Below are 25,360 nucleotides of genomic sequence, written 5' to 3' on the forward strand. Positions count from 1 at the left end.
AAGCGTGTGCAGGCCCTAGCTCCGCGCTGGGTCGGCCTGCGACATAGTCCCGCTGGACGGGGACTGGCCTTGCGAGTGAAACATCTCGCTAGGACGCCTACAACCAGTCGGAATCTGAGTCATGGCGTCCGCATTGGTCGACAGCCCCCCACCTCGGTGGAGAGGGGTTCTGTTAAGAGGGGGTGCCCGTCGGTTCCGGTATGGTGAGTAGATGTTCCCCCTTGTCGGGTTTTTGGGATGGATACGGGCCCCTCTGTGGATGGTCGGACCCTTTGATCCTAAGGTTCCCCCTCTGTCCTATGACATGTTCACAGATCCTCCTTTTGAGAGTGCGATTTGGTGAATAGGAGTTACACTCCAGCAGGCTTGGTTTGGGAGCTGACGCTCCAGGAGCCTTGGTTTGGGAGCTGACGCTCCAGGAGGCTTGGTTTGGGAGCTGACGCTCCATGAGGCTTGGTTTGGGAGCTGACACTCCAGGAGGCTTGGTTCGGGAGCTGACTAATTCGATAATCATAGAAAGTACTGGCATGTAGGTAAAAGGTTAAGCACCTACCCTATGCAGAGTGATGCAGCACAGGGGCTACCGCCATCCTCCCGCAGGCTGCACTTGTCAGGCCGCCGCCAGCCTTCCATAGCCGTCCGCAGGCCGCCGCCAATCCTCCGGTAGAAGCCACACAAGATCGGCAGGCCGCCGCCATCTTGCTGCAGGCCGCACGGATCCCGCAGGCCCATAGGCCGCATAGGAATCGCAATTGTTTACACAGGCCGCCCGCAGGTCACGCAGGCCGCCATTTTGCCGTAGCCTGTTGTCTCCTGCATGGGGGCGGCCATGTTTGATGTACCCAGCTACCTCGAGGAGTAGCACTGGGAGCGCCGGAAGGCGTGTATAGGGGGCGGAGCCACTTCCTTTACCCGGGAAAGCTATCACAGGACTTCCTGGTCTGCTTAGGACAGCGCTGGGAGCAGTTTGGTAGAAGCTTCTCTGCATCAGGTGGTGAGCCCTTGGGGTCTCTCTCTCTCTCTGTGGGGGTCCAAAGCAGGTGCGCTGGGGGATTACACATGAAAAAAAAAAAAAAAAGAGAAGAAAATATTTTTATTTTTCGTTTGCAAATTTTTTACTGGCAAAGTGTCCGGGATTAGCAGGGACCCTGCCACACATGTATCCCCATCTGATCCCCTCCAGGTGGCTGCAGGACCCTCCAGTTCCCCACTTTCAATTGATGCATTATCAGCGGTTTTGGAGTCTTTTGTATCCCGGGTGGAGGTGGCCTGTCTGGAACGGGGCGCAAGGAAGCGACCCCCGCCTACCCCTATTTCATCTGAAACTTCAGATTCTGAGCTTGTCACTGCAGCTGCAGGTCCCTCATCTGGGACTTGTGTTTCGGGTACTGTCTCCTCAGACAGGAGGACGTTTCGGCATCCGCCATAGCTCAAGAAGAAGCGTTGGTGAATGCACTAATTGTATCTGTCCGGGAAACCTTAAGACTTGAGGTTACACCGGCGGAAGTAGCTGATACTGAGATTCCTTTTGGTACTAATAAACCTACCAAAATGGCGAGAGTGTTCCCCTTGCCCAAATGTTTTGGTAATATAATTAAAGAAGAATGGGGTCGTCCAAAAACGAACCCCTGGTATTTCCTAACGCATGAGTTATACAGTACCACCATTGGTGGATTCACCGATTTCCAGATTAAATATAGCTACTGTTATCCCATTGGAGGACGCTCCGTCCTTTAGGGATCCGGTGGATCGTAAGGCGGAAGCCGTGTCTCACTCCATCTTTTCCCTGATTGGGTCAGCTTTTAGGCCAGTGATTGCAATTGGTTTGGTTTCACAAACATTGACAGAATGGACCAAGTTGTTACGCCGGGACTTAGAGGGAGAAGCATCCCCCCGGCAGTATCAGACCTGCTGGAGCAGATGATACAAGTGCTACAGTTTGTCTGTGACGCCGCTCGGGACGCCACTCCATGGTTGGGGCGGGCATCGATTTCGGCAGTGGTCCTCAGGCGTATGCTGTGGTTAAAGTGCTGGTCGGCGGACCAAGGTTCCAAAAAAGCTTTGGCTAATCTCCCCTTTCAGGGGGATCGCCTATTTGGGGCCACCTTGGATGAGATTATCAAGGATCTCACTGGGGGCAAGAGCACCTTTTTGCCACAGAATACTAAGGGTAAAGGACCTCGTCAGAGACGGGGGCCTTCCTTGTTCGCTGGGGCGGGCGATAAAGCAAAGCCCTCCAAAGCTCCTTCAGGAGATCTCAAGAGGCGCCGGTCGGGTAAACAAAAGTCCGGCTCTTCCAGACCTGAAGATAAGACTACTAAAGCCTGAAGGTGCGCCCCCACCCATAGCCGGGGTGGGGGGACGTCTTCGCCGGTTTCCAGATCCATGGCTTTCCAGAATCCCGGACAAGTGGGTTCGCGAAGTCATACGGTCAGGATACAAGATCAAGTTTCAATCACTCCCACCGGTGCGATTCTTCCCTTCCAATATCCGACTATCCCCGGATCGCTTAGAAGCTTTGCGGGGGGCAGTAACAGATTTAATGCAACAAGGAGTGGTGGTCCACGTTGGACAGAGCGTTTTCAGGGGTTCTATTCGAACCTATTCACAATACCCAGAAAAGAGGGCAAGGTGCGTCCAATTCTGGACTTAAGAGCACTCAATCTTTTTGTCAGGGTACAAAAATTCAAAATGGAGTCCATTCGCACAGTAGCGACCTCCCTGCATCAGGGGGATTTTCTGGCGTCCATAGACATCAAGGATGCCTATCTTCACATTCCCATTTATGCAGGACATCAGCGTTTCCTGCGTTTTTCCGTAGAGGAGAACCATTATCAGTTTGCGGCGTTACCCTTTGGTCTCGCCTCGGCTCCCCGGGTCTTCACAAGGGTGTTGGCCCCAGTGTTGGCGCTGTTGCGACAGCGAGGCATATAGATTCTAGGTTACCTAGACGATCTTCGGCTCCGTGCGGAGTCTCCGTAGACTCTGTTGCTAAACTTGGAGATCACCATGATCTCTTTGCAAGAGTTCGGGTGGCTGGTGAACTTGCAGAAGTCTTCCAGGAGGCTGGAATATCTGGGTCTAATTTTAGACACATCCAGGGCAAAAGTGTTTCTCCCTGCGGAGAAACTCCAGAAGATTCAATCAACGATTCAGTTGTTACTATCCGACAACTGGCCTTCCCGTCGGACTTGGCATGAGGGTCCTGGGTTTGATGGTGGCTTCCTTCGAGGCACTACCATTTGCCCAGTCCCATACCTGAATCCTTCAGAGAGAGATTCTTCTCAAATGGAACCGGAATCCAGATTCCCTGGACAATCGGATCCGACTGAGCGAGCGGACCAGGGAGTCTCTGGTCTGGTGGCTTCGGTCTCAGATGCTCAGCCAGGGGAAGTCATTTCTTCCAATATACTGGACGATTGTCACCACGGATGCCAGTCTATCCGGGTGGGGAGGAATTCTCGGCAAATTATCTGCTCAGGGGCTTTGGTCCTTGGAAGAGTCCAGGTTACCGATAAATGTATTGGAACTAAGAGCGATCAGACTTTGTCTGATTCATTGGACCGAGCAGCTCCGGGGCAGCCCGGTGCGGATCCAGTCGGACAATGCCACAGCAGTGGCTTACGTCAATCACCAGGGGGGCACCAAGAGTGTCCTGGTGGCCATAGAAGTAGCCAGCATTCTTCGTTGGGCGGAACGGATTGTTCCAGCTCTCTCTGCGGTATTCATTCCGGGGGTGGAGAATTGACAGGCAGATTATCTCAGCCGTCAGATTCTGGATCAAGGGGAATGGTCTCTTCATCCAGAGGTATTCCACCAACTGTGCCTTCGTTGGGGCACCCCGAATGTAGATCTGTTGGCATCTCGGCTCAACAGGAAAGTGCGGAGGTTTGTGGCTCGCTCCCGCGATCCTCTAGCAGACGCACTGATCGCCCCGTGGGGGCAGTATCAGCTATTGTATGCCAGTTATCCTGGTAGCTCCGGACTGGCCTCGTTGGGTCTGGTACGCCGACCTGGTCAGGCTGGTTGCAGACGTTCCTTGGCGACTTCCTCTCAGGGAGGATCTGCTGTCGCAGGGACCGGTCTTCCACCCTGCTTTACGATCGCTGGCTTTAACGGCCTGGCTATTGAGACCCAGGTGCTGAAGGACAAGGGATTGTCGACTTCAGTGATTCCTACTCTAATTAAAGCAAGGAAAGCGACATCCAGAAAGATCTATCATCGCACATGGAAGTCTTATATTGCGTGGTGTGAATCTTTTGGGTTCCCTCCACGTTCTTATTCGGTGGCCCGAATATTGGCCTTTCTGCAGAAGGGGGTTGAGCAGAGACTGTCCTTGAGCACTATCAAGGGTCAAGTTTCAGCATTAGCAATCTTTTTTCAGAAGCCTCTGGCTACTCATTCCCTGATGCGGAGTTTCATCCAGGGAGTGCGACACCTGGCTCCACCGGTGCGCGCACCCTTACCGCCCTGGGATCTTAATTTGGTACTGTCGGTTCTTCAGAAACCTCCCTTTGAAAATATTAGGGAGATTCCCTTGCTTACTTTATCCCAGAAGGTGGCCTTCTTGGTGGCTATCACTTCTGCACGCAGGGTGTCAGAACTGGCTGCATTATCCTGTCGTTCCCCATATCTGGTGGTTCATAGGGATAAGGTTGTTCTTCGTCCGAATCCATCCTTCCTGCCTAAGGTGGTTTCAGAGTTTCAGTTGAATGAGGACATTGTATTGCCTTCCCTGTGTCCTAAGCCCAGTCATCCTCGAGAATTCGCGTTGCATTCCTTGGATGTAGTTCGGGCGATCAGGGTATACTTGAATACTACGGATTCATTTCGTAAGACGGATTCACTTTTTGTGATCACGGATGGCCCTAAGAAGGGGTTGCCTGTTTCTGCCGCGACCATCTCTAGATGGATCAGACAGACGGTGGTATAGGCTTATTCTATTATAACGAGATTATGGTATAGGCTTATTCTATTATAAGGGATCCCCCGTTCCCTGTTAAGGCGCACTCTACTCGGGCGCTTAGTGCTTCCTGGGCCTTCCGCCATCAGGCGTCAGTGGTTCAGGTTTTCAAGGCGACTACTTGGTCGTCGGTTCATACCTTTACAAAATTGTATAAGGTTGATGTGCTGGCATCGGCGGATGCCTCTTTTGGCCGCAAGGTTCCTGCAGGCCGCTGTTTGAAGAGACTGTTGGTCTACCTCGAGGGTTTGTTGGGTTTTTCACTTAGGTCTCATCTTTTTGTTCGATGAGTCCCTTGATGCTTCTGGTTGGCTCCGGTTGGGCCTTCTGGATTTTGATTTCTGTTCCCACCCCTCATTTGTGGCACTGCTTTGGGACGTCCCAATTTGATATGAATCAAAGAGGACTGCGTCTGTCAATGAGCGACAGAGAAAAATGGATTTTTGTAAAATCTTACCGTAAAATCCTTTTCTCTTAGCTAATTGACAGACGCAGTACCCGCCCCTCTATCTTTGAGTTGGGTTGGGTTAAATTCTCTGACACTGCTTTGTGACATAACTGACATCCTGTAGCAGGAAGTGAGAGGATATACCCTCTGGGACTGCCCCTAGGGTGTGGCCAGAACGTTTTCTTCTGCCTAGTGTCCTACTCCTGTAGAGGGCAGTATAACCCAATTTGATATGAATCAAAGAGGACTGCGTCTGTCAATGAGCTAAGAGAAAAGGATTTTACGGTAAGATTTTACAAAAATCCATTTTTTATATAACTTGCTAGAGAGAAGCTGAAATTAGGAATGTTGTGTAAGCAGAAGGACATAAAGAAAGTTTGAATGGGGAAGCTTAGTTTGTTACATCACTTGTGTTATGCAGCCATATACAGTGAGGGAAAATTTGATCCCCTGCTGATTTTGTACATTTACCCACTGACAAAGAAACAGAATAACAAAAAAATCCAGAAAAATGCATTTCAAAAAAGTTATAAATTGATTTGCATTTTAATGAGTGAAGTAAGTATTTGATCCCCTATCAATCAGCAAGATTTGTGGCTCCCAGGTGTCTTCTATACAGGTAACGAGCTTGGATTAGGAGCACTCTCTTAAAGGTAGTGCTCCTAATCTCAGCTTGTTACCTGTATAAAAGACACCTGTCTACAGAATCAATCGGATTCCAATCTCCCCACCATGGCCAAGACCAAAGAGCTGTCCAAGGATGTCAGGAACAAGATTGTAGACCTACACAAGGCTGGAATGGGCTACAAGCTATTACCAAGCAGCTTGGTGAGAGGGTGACAACAGTTGATGCAATTATTCGCAAAAGGAAGAAAGACAAAATAATTCTCAATGTCCCTCTGTCTGAGGCTCCGTGCAAGATCTAACCTCGTGGAGTTTCAATGATCATGAGAAGGTTGAGGAATTGACCCAGAACTACACCGGAGAATCTTTTCAATTATCTCAAGGCAGCTGGAACCATACTCGCCAAGAAAACAGTTGTTGGTAACACATTAAGCCGTAAAGGACTGAAATCTTGCAGCGCCTACAAGGTCCCTCTGCTCAGGAAAGCACATGTACAGGCCGTTTGAAGTTTGCTAATGAACATCGGAATGATTCAGAGGAGAACTGGGAGAAAGTGTTGTGGTCAGATGTAGGGCTGCAACGAACGAATATTTTCATAATCTGTTAGTTGGCCGATTATTGTTTTGATTGGATAAAATCATAAAAAACTCAATATGCCATTTTTTCATTTATTTAAAATATAATGAACAAAAGGGGGGTTACACACGAACCTCAGAATAAAAACGTAACCTTTACAATTCACACAAATTTACATTACACAACTGCAATTTTTTTAAAAAGCAGTACATAAACAACAAACATTCTGAAAAGAGGTGGACTATAACTGTTCAAGAAACTGTGTATTAGAATGTAAATATTTTAACGTCTACGTGCTAGGGGCTGAGACTGGCTCTCTTTTAGAAACAATGTTGCCTGCAACAGAAAGGAGGTGCTCTGATGGAGTGGAGGTACTTGGGATGCACAAGGAGGATTTTGCTAGTTTTGTCAAGGTAGGATATTTCTCTTGGTTACCCTTCCACCAATTCAAAGGGGTCTCCCTCCTTGGCAAGTGGATTCTCTGCAAAATAAGCCTGGACTTCATTTCTTGAGTATGGATATCCTCCTCAAGCTGCCCCTAGACTCAAGGAGTGAGTCAAGTAGAGATGCTGAAGATGTTGAAGGCTCAGCAACTCTAGTTACAGGCAAAGTGGTCGTTTTCTGCTTCACCATGGAAAGATCAGTTTGTAAATGGACAGAAAATTGGCTAAAATATAGAATTCAGAGAGTAGTGGTTAAAGATGCGTACTTCGAACAGTCTAAGGTGATCAGTGGTGTACCCCAAGGTTCAGTGTTGGGACCCTTACTTTTTAATATCCTTATAAATGATATAGGGTCTGAGATTAAAAGTACCATTTCAGTCTTTGCAGATAACACCAAGCTTTGCAGTGGAATACCTTCCTTACAGGATGTCTCCAACTTACAAGCTGGACTCAATGCACTGTTTAATTGGGCATTTATGTGGCAAATGAGGTTTAATGTTGATAAATGTAATGGTACGCACTTGGAGGCTAAGAATATGCATGCATCATAGATACTAGGGGGAGTAGAACTGGGGGAATCCATAGCGGAGAAGGATCTGGGTGTTCTGGTAGATCATAAGCTTATTAGCATGCAATGCCAAGCTGCGGTTTCCAAAGCAAGCAAAGCCCTTTCTTTTATTAACGGAGGCATGGACTCCAGAGGAGGAGATATCATTTTGTCCCTGTACAAGTCATTAGTAAGGCTTCATCTGCAGAATGCAGTTCAATTTTGGGCTCCAGTGTTTAAAAAGGATATTGGGGAACTGGAGAAAGGGCGGAAAAGGGCAACCAAACAGATAATAGGCATAGAGGAGCTCAGCTATGAGGAAAGATTAGAGGAACTGAATTTATTCTCTCTTGAGAAGAGGAGATAAGGGGGGATATGCTCAACATATATAAATACATAAGGGGTCCATATAGTGAACTTGGTGTGGAGTTATTCAATTTAAGGTCATCACAGAGGACAAGGGGGCACTCTAGGTCTAGAGGAAAAGAGATTTCATCTCCAAAAACAGGAGTTTCTTCACAGTAAGAGCTGTAAGAATGCGGAATAGACTCCCTCCAGAGGTGGTTCTGGCCAGCTCACTAGATTGCTTTAAAAAAAAAAGCCTGGATTATTTCCTAGGTGTAAAAAATATAACTTGGTACTAATATTTATAGGTAAAGTTGATCCAGGGAATATCCGATTTGCCTCTTCAAAGGTTAATGCCTTTTCTTAATTGCAGCTGTGCCAGTTGCACTAACTTGGAGAAGAAGGGTCAGATCTCTATCCTGCTTTACAGCCAATGGCTTTGACAACATGGCTGTTGAAGCCCAAGTCCTGAGGGATAGGGGCGTGTTTGACTGTAATCCCTATACTCCTTAGGACAAGAAAGTTGAATACCAGAAAGGTGTACCACCATACATGAAAAAACAATTTTTCTGTAATCGTCTTCCAGGGCAGCATCTGAGAGGCTCTTACCACCTATAAAAGGAAGCACAAATGTCCACCATTCTAAATTTGTTAGTCATACTTGCATGCCGGACCCACGGGAGCTGCACAAATGTATTATTTTCTTCAGTCCCTGTGCTTGGCTAGCCATCATCCTTGTCCAGTGGGGCTTGGGCAGTGTCAGGCCAGGGGCAGCAACCAGAGGCAGGTTGGCTTATCTGCCCAAGGTTTCTTCCCCACTAGGGGATCTGCAACCATCCCCTCAGCTGCAGGAGGTGGTGCTGCGCCATTGCCCACTCTTCCTTTTTTCTCCCCGGGTGTCTGAACGGAGCTCCTCGCTGGTTTTTCTGGTGGGGACAAGAGCAGAAAAATAGTGGCGATGCCGGGACGCCAAGTGCATCACTTCCGGCACATGCATCACTTCCAGTGATGCAATTCCATCCAGCAGCCATTTTGGTGGAGGCAGCCTTGTCTGCCCGGCGGGTGAGGTCACTTAGGTTTGCAGCAGCAGCGAATTAAAAAAAAAAAGAAAGAAAGCAGAAGAAGAGGCTCTGAGGACACTAGTGCAATGCTGTAGGTATGTGCCCACTAACCTGCATGGGGACAGCTGGGGGAAGGGCTGGATCTGGGACAGGAAGCAGTTAAAAGGGCACTAAGCAGTGTCTCCTGGTGGCTGACCATGTCGGATGCTACACCACCCTGCCCTGCAGATCCTGCGAGCCAGGAAAGCTTCAAGGTAAGCCAGGGTCACCTCTGCCTTTGCCTTACCACAAATGCAGCAATCCTTGCATTTGAAATTTGCATCTAATCTGCTTGTCTCATGGGGGTTCCCTTGTGCTTATTTTTAGGTACAAGCCCCAGAAGAGAAAAGGGCAAAGATTAGTAGTAAAGCATATGCTTTTTGTGATCACAAATTCCCAGCAGACTGTATGAAACTACTCTGAGGAAGCCTTCAACTCCTTGGCAACCATTTTATTGATACATCTCTGGCAGAGGTATGCTTGACTCTTTTAAGAGAAAGAAAAAAAAAAGCACTATTGGGCCGCTGCACTCGGCCATAGAAAAACTGTAAGTTCCAACAAATGCCAGTCAGGTCAGCAACCCTACCACTAGTCAGGTACCTCTTCCATCTTATGGCAGGGAAGACGGGGCCCAGTCAGAACAGGAAGCAGGCCCTGATGACCAAGACTCTGAATCAGAGGATGGCTTAGGTTTAGATTCAGATGAGGAAGACGAAAGGTCAAAAGGGACCCTCTTCCCTTCAGAAGACATGGAAGAACTACTACGGGTCATTGCAGATACCCTGGGCATCAAAGAACAAAATGCGGAACTGTCCCTACACCACAAAATGTACAAGGGTCTACAACCTAAAAAACAGAGAACATTCCTGGTAAACCAGACTGTGAAAGACATAGCCAAAAAGGAATGGGAAGAACCTGAAAATAAGCTCTTCACACCAACCGCAGTCACACGCAGGTACCCCTTCCTGGAAGAGGATACACAAATCTGGACGAAATGCCCCGAAGTGGATGCCTCCCTCTCCAGGATTGCAAACAAGTCTGACCTAGCCTTCAATGACCCTATGGATAAGAAAGTAGAACTGTTGTTAAGGAGAGCGTGGGAAGCAGAAGTGGCAAATCTAAATCCATCATTTGCATCTACCTGCTCGCACTCTACTAGTCTTGATGAGTCAACTTCAAGAGCTTCTGGAAGGTGACACGTCTAGGGAAGAATTAATCAAAACCATCCCTACGCTAACCAGAGCAGCAGCCTTTCTAGCAGACACCTATGCAGAAGCGGTATAGATAACATCCAGAACCACGGCCTTAATCAACTTAACCAGGAGAGCCTGAAGTCATGGGCAGGAGACATTACCTCCAAAAAACATTGTGCGGGATTCCCTTCTCGGGCGAATTACTATTTGGGCCGGACCTGGATTCGGTCCTAGATGGGACCGCAGACAGGAAAAAAGGAAGATGCCTTTTAATCAACCCAGGAGTTTTAATAAAACAGGAGCCAAAATGTGCTGGGCTTCACAAAAGAGGAAGGGAAAGGAAGATTTCATACTCAAGCCTTCCTTCTCCAGAAACAAACAATGATAATCTCCAGGTGGGGGGCAGACTGGTGTCTTTCGCACTACTCAAGAGTCCCCCCCCCCCCCTTTCAACCAGATATCTAGTGACCACACTTCTGAGGAACAAAGACAGTGAGGAGGGTCTTCTATCCTCTTTGGAAGGTTTAATGACTCAAAGGGTAATCTGTCCAGTCCCATCGGGACTACTCGCACATATTTACAAAGAAAATGGCAGGGAAACTCAGACTCAAACTAAAGCCTCTCAAGATAAAGTACAAGAGGTTCAGAATGAAGTCCCATCTACTCAGTCAGGAATATCCTAACAGCGGGAGTCTTGATGGCAACAGTAGATTTACATGATGCCTTCCTTTATATGCCAATAAAAAGAAGCAATCAAATATATGAGATTTGCGGTCGAGGACCCAAAAGCCACCCTACACCTGCAATCTATGTCCTTGGACTTGGGAATTTCTTCCGCGCCCAGGATTTTCATGGAAACTATGGCAGAAGCCCTGAAAAATGTAAGACAACAGGGCAGAGGAATCTTTCCGTATTTAGACTACCTTCTTTTTTTTGCAGACTCCACAGAGAGCCTGCCAGTCAATCTGCAGACAAGCATCAACTACCTGCAAGAGCTCGGGTGGATAGTGAACACAGAAAAATCCCAGTTAATCATAAGCCAAAGGATCATATACCTGGGCTATGTGGTAGACCCCAAAGTAACAAAAATGTACCTAACGGAAGAAAAAAACTAAAAAAAATGAAAGAGGTGATAACCGGTCTGACCAGGGCAGACTCAATGATCATCAGGTGGGACATGACCGTTCTAAAACTGACATCCTCGATTCCGGCCATCATGTTGGCTCAGTTACATGCGAGACCTCTGCAGAATCCTCTTCTGGCCCAGTATGATGGGAGTCCAACAACTCTGGAAACAACCATATTGAGTCAAGAAAACTCATCATTGGTGGTTCAATCTACTTTGCTACACCAAAGGATGCAGATGGACACAGAACAACCCGGTGGGTATTACCACAGATGCCAGCACCTTGGGGTGGGGAGCACACATGACAGATCTCTGTAAGCAAGACAAATGAAATTCCCACTAGTCGCAAGCTTTCTCGAGTATGAGGGCATTAAACATGGTAGAGCAAGCCCTAAGGTCATTTCGAGCATCAGTTCAGGGCAAGGATGTCCAAATCCAGTCACAACGCCACAACCGTGGCATATCTGAACAGACATCTCATCTAATGGACCTGATGGACACAATATTTTCATGGGAAGAATCAGACCACAGGTCCATCTCGGTAATCCATCTGATGGGAAAAGACAACACCATTGCAGACTTTCTGAAATGCAGTAAAACAGTCTCTAAATCAATCGACCGACTTCTGGATTACTCAAACCCAGGGAAACTATGAGGTGGACCTATTTGTGTCAAAAATCAACACGACCGTCCCAAAATTTTCTTCACTGGTCCCTACAGTTGGCAATCTAGGATTAAATCCATTCAATCAAATTGGTCATACCATCTACCGTATCTCACAAAAGTGACTACACCCCTCACATTTTTTGTAAACCTTTTATTACATCTTTTCATGTGACAACACTGAGGAAATGACACTTGCTACATTGTAAAGTAGAGAGTGTACAGCTTGTATAACAATGTAAATTTGCTGTCCTCTCAAAATAACTAAACACACAGCCATTAATGTCTAAACCGCTGGTAACAAAAGCGAGTACACCCCTAAGTGAAAATGTCCAAATTGGGCCCAAAGTGTCAATATTTTTTCTGGTCATCATTTTCCAGCACTGCCTTAACCCTCTTGGACACGGAGTTCACCAGAGATTCATAGGTTGCCACTGGATTCCTCTTCCACTCCTCCATGACGACCTCACGGAGACGGTGGATGTTGGATACCTTGCGCTCCTCCACCTTCCGTTTGGGGATGCCCCACAGATGCTCAGTATGGTTTAGGTCTGGAAACCTGCTTGGCCAGTCCATCACCTTTACCTTCATCTTCTTTAACAAAGCAGTGGTCGTCTTGGAGGTGTGTTTGGGATCATTCTCGTGTTGAAATACTGCCCTGCAGCTCAGTATCTGAAGGGAGGGGGATCATGCTCTGCTTCAGTATGTCACAGTACATGTTCATGGCTCCCTCAATGAACTGTAGCTCCCCAGTGCCGGCAGCACTCATGCAGCCCTTGACACTCCTACCACCATGCTTGACTGTAGGCAAGGCACACTTGTCTTTGTACTCCCCACCTTGTTGCCCCACCTGGTTCCCGCCACACACGCTTAACACTATCTAAACTAAATAAGTTTATCTTGGTCTCAGACCACAGGACATGGTTCCAGTAATCCATGTCCTTAGTCTGCTTGTCTTTAGCAAACTGTTTGCGTACTTTCTTGTGCATCATCTTTAGACTAGGCTTCCTTCTGGGACGACAGCCATGCAGACCAATTTGATGCAGTGTGCGGCATATGGTCTGAGCACTGACAGGCAGTCCTCCCCACCCCTTCAACCTTTTCAGCAATGCTGGCAGTACTCATACATCTATTTCCCAAAGACAACCTCTGGATATGATGTGGAGCACGTGCACTCAACATATTTGGTCGACCACAGCGAGACCTGTTCGGAGTGGAACCTGTCCTGTTAAACCGCTGTATGGTCTTTCCCACCGTGAGGCAGCTCAGTTTCAGGGTCTTGGCAATCTTCTTATAGCCTAGGCCATCTTTATGTAGAGCAACAATTATTTTTTCAGATCCTCAGTTGTTTGCCATGAGGTGCCATGTTGAACTTCCAGTGACCAGTATGAGAGAGTGAGAGCAATAACACCAAATTTAACACACCTGCTCCCTTGTAACACTAACAAGTCACATGACACCAGGGAGGGAAAATGGCTAATTTGGCCCAATTTGGACATTTTCACTTAGGGGTGTATGCACTTTTGTTGCCAGTGGTAGACATTATTGGCTGTGTGTTGAGTTATTTTGAGGGGCCAGCACATTTACACTGTTATACAAGCTGTACACTCACTACTTTACATTGTAGCAAAGTGTCATAATAAAAAATTTCCAAAAATGTGAAAGGTGTACTCACTTTTGTGAGATACTGTATGTTGTGCCTTCTCCCCGACTGCCCTACTAATTTAAAAGATCAAGGAAGAAAAAACTACAGTGATCCACATCGCACCTTATTGGTCTCAAAGCGCAGGGTTCAGCCATCTGGAAAACATATGCGTTTAACCACATTTAGGATTGCCAGATATACCTTATCTCCTGTCACAGGGACCAATCAACAACACGCACATCAAGGCGATGAAACTTTCGGCCTGGTCACTGACAGGGTGATGTTGCAGAGAAAGGGATTGCCTGAAAGAATAATCAATACCATTCTGGCCAGCATAACATTTTTTTACAGGGGCATTTATGAAAAAGTTTGGAAAAAAAATAAAGGAAGTTCGAACAAAAGAATCATTCATACAGTGTTGGATTTCCTGCAAGAAGGGGTAGATAAAAGCCTCTCACATAAAACTCTTAAGGTCTAAGTGGCAGCTATATCTTCCTTCTTGGACATCAGACTGGCAAAAGACCCACTCATCAAAAGATTCCTTCTCTTGTTAAGGTCTAGGCCCATGTAGCCCTACAAAGTCTTAATATAGGACCTCTCAACAGTTCTTACAGGGTTTTATCTCTCCCCCATTTGAACCATTGGAAGAATGTTCAAAGTAAGGTATTTATCTGAAGACTGTGCTCCTAGTCGGTTTAGTATCAGCCAGGAGGGTAAGAGGAATATAGGCGCTATCCTTGATGGAGTCCTACTGTTCAACCCAGGTGGATAAAATTACCCTTTCTCCAGACCTAGCTTTCCTACCTAAAGTATTTTTAACTTTCCACAGAACGCAGAATATCATCCCCTCTCTTCCAGCCTCAATGCACAGCAGGAAAAGGGAAACCTATGCCAAATTGGATGTCAGGAAAATGCTCATAGCTTACCTTGAAAGATTGAAGGACTGGCAAAAATATACTACTCTGTTTGTCCTCCATTCAGGAATCAACAAGGGGGAACAAGCGTTGAAAAGTATGATAGCCAGATGGATCAAGCTTACTTCCTTGGTGGCAGAAAGAGCAGGGGCAACACCGGAGCAGATCTGCAGGGCAGCAACATGGTTGAGCTTTAAAACCTTCATTAGGCATTACCGTATCGACTGCCTTTCAAACCAGGATGCTGCCCTGGAAAACGATTAGAGAAAACATAGTTGGGTATCTGGTAACTCTTTTTCTAAGAAGTCTACCAGGGCAGCACTCGTTCCTACCCTAAGTGCTAGTACAAATCATCATCAGTTAAGGCATATAGGTTTAATGGGAGTTCCTTTGGTGCTTTATTACTACTGAGGCATGCAGGTACTGTATGACTAACATGACTTGGGCATGTTGCAGTTTTGCCCCACAACTCGCTCGCCAGGGTAATGACCGAGCGGCTCCCAAGCCGCATTGGTCATTACCGCCGGAAAGCCGAACGCCGGCTCTAAACAACGGTACTGGGGTGATGCCTCTAGCTAGAGGTATCAGCCGACGTAGCCCTACATCATTTAGCGGTAAGTGGTTAAAGCGGTAGCATAACCCAAAAAGTCATGAATATGAAGTAACCTGTGTAGACCAAAAATCCTAGTTTGACCAACCCAAAGATAAGATGCAGCAGCTTCTAGGGAGGATTAAAGATTCTTTAAAGATATTTACAGGGTGTTCCTTACAATGTATGTACACACATGAATATTACTGTGGTAGAGAGCTCACGTTGTATGTTCCTTAACCACTTCAATACGGAGTCCTTTTACCGCCCTTCCTGCCCTGGCCAATTTTCAGCTTTTAGCACTGTTGCACTTTCAATTAGACTTGCGTGGTCATGTAACGCTATACCTAAACAAACTTTTTTTTTTTTTTTGGTGGCATTCAATCGCCAATGAGTTTTTTTTTTTTGCTTAAAAAAAAGCTAATTTTGAAAAAAAAAAAAGTTTTTCCTAGTTTCTGGTAAAATATTTTGTAAACAAGTAATTTTTCTCCTTCATTGATTAGGCGGCACTGGTGAACACTGATGAGCATGCACTGAAAGGCAGCACTGATTGGCATCACTGGTCACTGATGGGTGCTGACTGGTGGCACTGACTTGCATCACTGATGGGCACTGTTGGGGCTGCACTAATAATCAGGGCACTGATTGTGCAGCAAAATGCTGCTGATCAGATCTCACCTCACGCTGTCAGTGTGAGGAGAAGAAAGCCGGAATGCATCATGTCCTGGGGACACAGCACATCACCCATCGCTGCGCGACCCAGCTGGTGCGCAATGGGCAGTGAGAATGGGACAGTGTCGTATGACATTTTCCCAGAACAAGAGGGCACCCCAGCACCACCTTAATGGAAAAAACTGTAGCAAATAAAAAAAAAAAAAGCGCATGGCATCAACAATTGCTACACAAGCCTTTTCTTTTAAGTCCCTCTCTCTGTTATATTTCTGTAAAATTCAATGCAATATGGCACCTTGGAGACATTCTGTACACAGTTGGAGTACAGAACTTCCCCAAAAATTACATTTCCTTCTTGTGTGATTGGCCCTCTGATTTTCCCAGAAGTCTGTACTAAGAACAGGAATCTGCAACTTTTGGGTGATCTATGTACAATACAAGTATTTTAACGGGGGGGGGGGGGGGGGGATTATATGTTTTTATAAAATGGCAAATAATTCATATTTCTTTTTCTTTCAGGATTATCAAGGATCTGAATCCTCTGTTTTCAGAATTCCCAACGCAATATTTGTTCCAAGGATCACACGTGTTAATCTCAGGGATTTGATATTTTGCATGGAACAAGAGCGAACGAGCAGGCATTCCTTGTCCCTGTACCAAGCCCTCCTGAAATGAACTCCATGGCCAGCACGCCATTATTGCACTATATTGAAACTTGTTTTGGAACTATCCTTATTTTTGTTTACAGGCTTTTTTATACCAGTGAAACACCCTATACTGATTTGTATTTTTTTGTTTTATATATGTGTCTGCTTGACAGATGGAGATGCCAAAAAAACTGTGCAATCTGTAAAAATATTTAATATTTGTGCCATTTTCTTTTTTTTCAATAAATGGTGCCTTCATTTGTAAGAGTTTTTGGAGTATTTGCATTTCGTATGTACATAATGCATTTTCATTGAAATTTACCCTAAATAACTAACTTCTCTCTTTTATAGTCTTTGTTATGGAAGAATAATTCTTTAAAAAAAAAAAAGAAAAATCAACATACTTTACAGAATGATAGATGGTAATTTAGTATCCGGTAATAAACCAATTTGTCCTCTTCACAGTAATCCCATTAACGGGCATTGGTATATCATACAATTGTGATTGTTAAACTGTCCTGCAGATGCTGCCAAGTTTTCAGATTCTGGTGAAGTGGGTTTTTACTCCCACACCCAGTAATCTGTTTAGAGGGTACCTCCACTTGCAGATGTTGTGTGATGTATCCCATCCTCAAACAGCCAAGAATTAAATAAAATGTAAACCACATTTAGTGAAGGCTCATATAAGCTTCTATGTTAAATTTCAATTTCAGTCAGTTTTAATATTTTTAGAGCTACATATTAAAAGTAAAAAATATACCAAAAACTTGTGATCCTGTACAAGTGACCGTGCCCATGCACAATGCACACACAGTTCTCTGTTGTCACCATGAGGAAATTTGCCTTGAGAAATAACATGAATCAGTTGCTGGAGCGACATGCATGCAAGCATAAGTGGTATATAGATTTAGAAGTACTGATATGCATACACTTTCATTTTGAATTAATTTTTAAAGCCATTTGTATTTGGGGGTATCAGCAGGTAGCAAAGCGAGCAGACCTACTGTACGTTCATTCTCTTTTTTTTTTTTTAAATGTGAGAGTAGAAATTTGTTTGCACACACCCTGTAAAGCCACCATAGATATACTGTAGGTTGCTTTTAAGATCTGACCATGCACCAATCTGTCGTACTTTAGTTTCATAGACCTGAAATCTTGCATGTAAAAACACTCCTCAGAAACCCATCCCCAGGCTCCCCAAACTAGGTTTCCTTGATGCAACAGGGGCCATCAATGTAGGCAAGTCCACCTAAATAGACTCTTTCTCTGAATTCTTTCTCTGAGCTTTCTACTGAGGGTTCAGATGTGCTGGTCTCTAGTGACAGCAGCATCAACACATTCCCAGATCCATTGCAATTATGGTGATAAATGTATAAACTTACATAGATTCACAGGTTCTCAGTCCTATTTCTCAGTGGTGAAACCAGAGCGTGTAAGGAAAGAACCCCAAATGTAAATATCCTAATCACACAGGCAACATATTCATACACCATGGGTTATAGATGTATACCTCCAGCTGATTGGACACTGGCAAGCTTTTGAGGACACACCCCAATCAAGTTGGCCTGCCTCACCGTGATTTCTCAGTTTTTTTGCTAGTGGACCTCTTCTCCTTCACAGAAAAATTGGCTTCACTAGTCCATGCTGCAATTTCAGTATGTCAAACTGCAGCTAACTGGATTAGGACCTTGAACTACCAACATGACCTTGTTTTTCAGGATCATACTGTTACACAGCAAATACAGCACTTGCCTTTTTCTCTGCTTTTTTGCATGGATGCCCTAGAACAATAGATATTTAAACAACGGCTCTAATCTCTATTCAAACGCGCAGCATTTTATGGCTTAAAGCTTAGACAGTTGAAGCTGCATGCTCCACACCTATGCCCTTCCAAGGAAGACATCTGTTAGGTAAGGCACTTGAACAATGATGGGAAGATTTTGCTTCCACAGCAGAAGGTTTCAAAATCAACTTTCTCAACTAAATGAAGAGCACCTGTCTGCTCTAACCAAGCTATAACTTCAAAACTTAGATGAGCTCCAGTTTCTCCCCCCTCAAAAAAAAAAAAAATTAAAAGCAGATACAAATACTGTAGCTGCTGACTTTTAATATAAGGTCACTTTCCTGCCCCCGGATCCAGCAATGTCCTCACCTGAGCTGATTTTTTACCCGACTTCGGGTACAGGGGCTGACATCTTCACTAAGAGAAACCGGCATTGAAGCCTTGGGGCTTCACAGCCAGCTTCAAAACTGTGCATGTGCAAGCCACGCTGCGCTTTGTGATTGGTCCTGCAGTCCTCTTGGATCTATGAACTTCCACTCAGATCGCCGCAGCAATCTTACCGGAAGCGGGTGAGTGGGTACCTGTCAAAATCGGATACCTACTCCCTCACCCCCCCCCCCCCCCCTCACCCCCACAAAAAAAAAATGTGCCAAAGGTAAAGGGGGTGGGTGGAGTTCCGCTTTAAGCTCAGCCATTCCTTTTGGCAGAAGGCTTGATCTAGAGAGGCCACCAAGCCTTCACCAAAGTCCTTTTCACAAAAAAGGGGCACCCTCACTTGTAAGAGTGAATGGATGTTTGTTACAGTTTGCCTCTCTCTGGGTCACAGATATACCAGACCGTTGGATTTAATCTGGTTTCTGTAGGTACCAGATTTCAAATTCTGCCACCTCACCACTTCGTTGAAATCCTCCAAAAACTGCCCAAGGCACTTAGATTTTCAGAAGTTGTCCCAGGGAGAGGTTGTGCCAGTACTGCCACAAGAAATATTCTAAAGAATCTACTCAAACCTGTTAACCGTACCAAAGCCCAACTGAGATATTCATCCAATTCTGGACCTTGGATCCCTCAACAAATTCCTTCAAACTCCGAAGTTTCACATGGAATCCTCAAGGTCAGTAATTGCCTGTTTGACCCAAGGAGAATACATGCATCAATGGCTATTTTAAGATTGTTGATCTACATGTCCCCATCTACCTACTTCATTATCCCTTTCTACTCCTTACAGTGGCAGAGAAACCGTTTAAGTTCATTGCGCTGCCTTTTGACCTATCCACTGCTCCTAGGGTGTTCACAAGTCTTACCACTCTTGCTTGCTCTTCTAAGGGCATCCAAGTCATTGGTTATCTAGACAACCTTCTGGATGATTCATCATCCTTGCAGCTCTCAGAAAATATCCACAAGACAGTTTAGATGCTCCAGTTCTTTGGGGGGTAATTTTTTAAAATGTCTGCTCTCCAGCCTTTTCTTCACCTAGAATACTTGGGTCTGGTAAGTATCCTGAAAGTCTTTCTTCCAGAAAAGAAAATCCTTTCTCTAAGAGCTCATGCTTGACATCTGAGATTTAAGAGAAATTCACCATGAGAGTTCTAGGCCTCTTTCAAGGCGCTACCTCTTTCACCCTTTACCCAATTCTATTCAGGTAATTACCAATAAACATTTTGTCAGCTTGGTAAAAGCAGGTCTACTTGGCAATGCTCCTATCAAGCCAAGCAAGAACTTCCTCATCTTGGTTGATCACCACCCTAGATCTTTACATTCTGGAAATCCTGCCTTTCCCTACCACTTGAATTCCTTACAACAGACGCAGGTCTGTCATGTTGGGAATGAGTTTTTCAATCCTAAAGCCTCGTACACACGCATCAAAATTCGGCCGGGAATTTTCGTCCGACGACCGATCCGCCGATTTTCTGCTTGTTAGTATGCTTCCAACAACCGACTCTGACTTTTCGGCCGAACAAATTCTGGTGTGCAGGCTATAAAATTTTTGTCGGCCAACACAACGTCCGATTTTCCTTCAGTCAGTACAGATTTCGTCAGACAAAAATCTACAAATCGGAAGCAAATAACGACCCGGAAGAATTTTCTCAAGAAAACTAGCCATTGATAGAACTTTCGTCTCGCGGCAGTCAAAAAAATATATTAAATGCGGAGCACATGCTCATCTTGGTTAATGTGAGAAGAAGGAAGCTGCTGCTCATAATTCTATACTTTACAATTAAAGAGGCATGTGTTCTGTGATGATGATGATAATGATTTGGCTATTCTATATGGTGCATGTTTTTTTTACAAATAATTGTTAAAACTCTTCACCATTCTCTTTGGTTTATGACTGGAAAATATCTAACTATTGATGTGTCCCTTTATTCATATTTTCATTAATGTATAAAACATATATTGCTGCTTACTCCCAATATGCTCAATAGTAAAAAATAAAGATAGGCAAGTATTTTTTTTATCATTTTCTTTATTTTATAAATAAAGAAATTCCAAAATAAATATAGAGATACACTCCCTATTCAAAATATAACAAAAAAGGGCATTTCCTCCTCATATAACGTATAAATAAATAAAAAGGGGTAACAGAAAAAAACATGTTATAAATTCTTTTCATTTATAATAGGGAATAACTGTAGTCGTGTGACCATTGGGATAGGTGGGGATCAGGGGCATATTGCCACTGACTGCCATGTGGCTGTGGTGGCAGTGGTTGCTGTGGTGGAGGGGGTGGTTGATAATCGGAGAGGTGGGTGTGCGCATGGATTTCTTCCAAGACCCCCCTATTGAGCACCTGGAGGACGAGGAGCTCTGCCCTTTTCCGCTGCTGCACAATAATTTGGCGCAATTTGTTTGCTGTGAGCATGCCAAATGACTCTGCCTCATCTGGCTTCCTCTGTAGGGCTCAGAAATGCAGCAGTGGCGTCCTCAAAATTTTTAGTCTTCATTCTCCGTTTTTGTGGAGGTTGGGTGGTTACCAACTCCTCCACAGACTCCAGGCTTGCACTTGCCTCCTCCACATTGACACTTTCCTGTTGATGAAATTAACAAATTATTATAATGTTATAGTGTATATAAAAAGTCATGTTTGTTGGATTATTTTAACCAAATAGACTTTACATTAAGGGTGAATTATTGGCTTGATAATATATTTTTTGCATCATTAACTTTATTGCAGACAATATATTGTTAAATGCTATACCTGTGTCAAGCTTGGCTCCAGGAATTCTTCCTCCTGGCTTGCACCACATGAGCCCTCTGCCGAAGTGGAAGGGAGCGTCGACAGGGATGGCCTGGATTCAGCTTGTTCCGTCAGGAACCGCAGGCTCTCGAAATACCAGAGCCTTGGTATGTAGATTTCCTCGGTCCCAGCTCCTGACTTCTCAGACTTTTTGATCTTGTTTAGCTCCCTTTTATAGGTGGTGCAGAGGTTTCCTATTTTGCCCTTGATATAATTGATGTCAACATTAGGGCAAATAGGTTTGCATAACTCGGCCAATTTTTGGTACGTCTCACTTTTTAATTGCTTATTGGAATATTCCCGGCTCTTTACCTTCCACAAACATGGCAATTTGCGATATTCATCAATGAATTGTGGCAAAAATTCCGGAGAGGTAAATTTGTCTACCATGATGATTATGTATTTTGTCACATAATAAAGATAGGCACAACATAAGCTATATAGGGCCCAAAACACCTGCTTTTGAATCAAAAGTCGTACCTTTGTTTGTTCTGAAGAATCGTGGTTCGCCGATCGATCGTGCTCCTAGAAACGATCTGTCCGATGGTGAATCGACGAGCAAACGATCTGGCGTCCTTTAAATACAGCGCATGCGCCAACTCCGCCTCCAGTGGCACGCTGACGCAGGGGCGTGTACGTGCCGAATATTAAGCTGCATGCGACACACACACACGTGAGTTGGCAGAAGATTCGTTGAGAAGATGGCGGAATCGCAGAGTTCCAGTGAAGGCCATAGTGGTTGGGCTCAGAAAAAAACAAAAGCCACACTTATGAGCAAGGGTGAGATGGTGGAGATGGTGGCCATACTAGAAAAAAAATTATTATGATGGCAAGCTGGAAAATGATGAAAGGCCCAACGCCAGAAAAGACAGAATTCTGGATAAGGTGATATATTTAAAGAAGATTTATGGGGTGGATCGATCAAAGGACCAAATAAGAAAAAGATGGTCAGATCTGAAACATCGGGAGCAAGAACAGCTAGGTCACATCCATCATATCTTGAAAAAAAGTAAGCAAAAGTTGTTTTTCAAGCAATATGTATTGGGTATATTTGGTGTATGTTGTTTAGAAATGTATAGATACTAATGTATATGAAAACTTGACTTTTTATATTTTTATTGGTCATGTATTGATTTTATTGATATATTGATGATTTATTTCTATATTACATTAAAAGACAGGAATCCACAGTAAACTATATATGCATTTTATTCCAAAGAATTTTCTTTACAAACTCATATTTGTTCCATATTCTTTTATTAACCTTTAAATGGGGCAAAAACGGAAAATGAAAAAAAAAGACAAAAGATGAGGAGAAGTGAAGCTACAGTGGCTGCTCCATCCACATCGGATGAAGAAACAGAGGACATGGGCCCAGATGCTGTGACACATTTCCAAAAAGGTAATTGTTTCCTATGGAGAGTCAATCATTAATGTCCCTACTTTTTAGGAGGTAACCATGTACATGTCTGAATCTTTTATGTGAAAATAGCTGTCAAGCAGTGCACCATGTCATAGCAAATTTCCCTCCTGTGAATTGTCTGACGTGCAACATTTTTATTATGTAGAAAAAGAACCAAGAAAAAGCACTGTGACCACTAGGGAGGAAATGGAAAGTAGTCCTGAGTGCAGCATGGTGGAGTCAAGTGTGCAGCAAATAAGCATACCACCACAGCAACATCAAGGTTTGTAGGCACATAATGTTTTTAAATGGGAGACGAAAAATGTGTTTTTGGGATGATTGTTTAACCTTCTATTGTATTTCAGACAAAATGGGCATTCCAGAGGTTCCCTCATTTGAGCCATGGGATCTGTCACCTCCAGCCAGATCTGATGTTGAAATTTCTGATACAAGATCCCCTGCCATCATTCCGAGCATCATTCCGAGTGCGTCTCCGCAAAATCAGGAAAAAGAAACAAGTGTTGGGGAGCCAGTTTTGTGCCCAAGTAAGTATTATTCTAATGTTGTTTCTAGTGTATTTCTCGTTTGGTGTATTTGATGTAATGCTTCAAAGGAACTACCTGTTTGCTACATTATATGAATCGGGTGCGTAAAACGTATAAATAATGTGTCAAATATATAATCATATAGTGACAAATCAACAAAAATGTTCTTCATTTTTGTTGATTTGTCACTATATGATTATATATTTGACACATTATTTATAAGTTTTGCGCACCTGATTCACATTTTCTACATAACATATATTTTCCAAGTTTGCAGCTTTTCTTATTGTTCATGCACACTTTTTTCACACAACATCACTGTTTGCTACATTAGCAAGGTGTGAAACCATACAGTGCTAATTTACATATTATAAAGTGCATTACCATGGGGGAGGAAGAGGTGTAGGTAGTGAGCTGTTTGTGTCAACAGGTGGAATAGTTTATGAGCCACAGACACCAGTGTAAAGAGAACATAATGTTTGCACTGTGTACTTTCGTAGTAGTATAGGTATCGTAGTAGTATAGGTATCATAAGGGCAAGCTGGTTACACACAACAATGCACAGGGTAGGTATTAACTCTTAATTCGTTTATGATGAACTTGACCCCAAATGTTTAGATATTATGACCTCATCTAGTTGCTTGGCATGTACTTAATATAATAATTTTTATTAACAGGTCATGTTATTCCTAGTTGCACCATAGCCAGGGGGCTTTGCAATGTTGCTCAGAACTGGAAAAAATTAAGGAGGCTGCTACAGCATTACAAACAAAAATGCACGACTTTGTTGACCTGTTAGCTAAATTTTAATATTATTTATGTATATATTTTTTTGGTTTTAATTGAGATATTTTTGTTTTCCCGATGATGTTTCTAAATGTGATGGCCTATTTTTTTGGCCAATACCTCATCATCTGCAAAAGGTGTCCCCAAGTTTTTAAATGTTTTATACAGGGCTTCTATGCATATGAAGCACTTTACAACACCCTAACCCTAACCCTGTGAATGTGTTTTATTAAAAAATGTTTACACTCAGCAATGTGTGTTAGAATATTTCTTTGACTTTCCGTGGGGGGGGGGCAGGTCTAAAGCTGGGTAAGGTGGCACAAAATGTATGATGGCTGTCCTGTTCACATATTTGAATGTTAATGAAAGCATTTTAGGTTGTGTGTATAATTATCAGCCGGCCAGAATGATTGTTCCTTCTGGACCAGTGGCCATCTAACAAGTGATATTCACTAGTACACTGAATGCACAATGATATCTGTGGACTGAGTGGCAATCAGTCTACACATATACAGGTTCTATTTAAAGGTCTAGCACACATGGATTCTATATGACATTGAGATGGGTACTAGCAATCAGTGTAGGGAGATCAGTGTAATATATAGTGTATTGCAGCTTCGTTTGTCCATTTCACTTTACATTACCTATATATAACACTTATATCTCTACACTGAGCAAGTTTCACATAACACTGACATCTCCTTACATTGGTGGGCAGTGAGAAGGATGTCATAAATTAACACAACATAACAGGTGGAGGTAAGTTGTTATTACACTAATGTATTAATAAAAACAAATAGTATGGGGACCTTCTAGCCAATGACCACCAATGTAAGGGGACATTGGGTGGACCTTGGGTGTGACCTACTTTACAATGTGAGAGGGCTTTTAGAAATAAACAGGGGTGCTGAAGGCCCTTGTATTTTGGCCACTGGTAAACAAAACACACATGGCCAAAATCGCATTTGAACAGCTGGGGAGAAACAACAGTAGATAAACACACTGATGAATGTATTAACCCTTCAAAAGTCACACATATATAACACATGATGAACAAAAAAAATGTTGATTTTGATATGTACCCAAATTATTAAAATACACACTACAGAATAAT

General features: G+C 44.1%; 1 protein-coding gene across 1 annotated transcript in view; it reads left to right on the forward strand.

The window, feature by feature from the left end:
* TAF4B (TATA-box binding protein associated factor 4b) overlaps nucleotides 1-16,668 on the forward strand; it is a gene marked incomplete at its 5' end in the record, with an annotated part of 319,056 nt that extends 302,388 nt beyond the window's left edge. The window contains one exon of the mRNA XM_082258681.1: nucleotides 16,368-16,668. Coding sequence (XP_082114807.1) covers nucleotides 16,368-16,523 — 156 coding nt within the window. The 3' untranslated portion in view covers nucleotides 16,524-16,668. The remainder of the gene's footprint in view (nucleotides 1-16,367) is intronic.
* Nucleotides 16,669-25,360: the final 8,692 nt, after the last annotated feature.

This window comes from Pelophylax lessonae (genome assembly GCF_965119305.1).
Source record: "Pelophylax lessonae genome assembly, chromosome: 5".
NCBI classification, from domain to species: domain Eukaryota; kingdom Metazoa; phylum Chordata; class Amphibia; order Anura; family Ranidae; genus Pelophylax; species Pelophylax lessonae.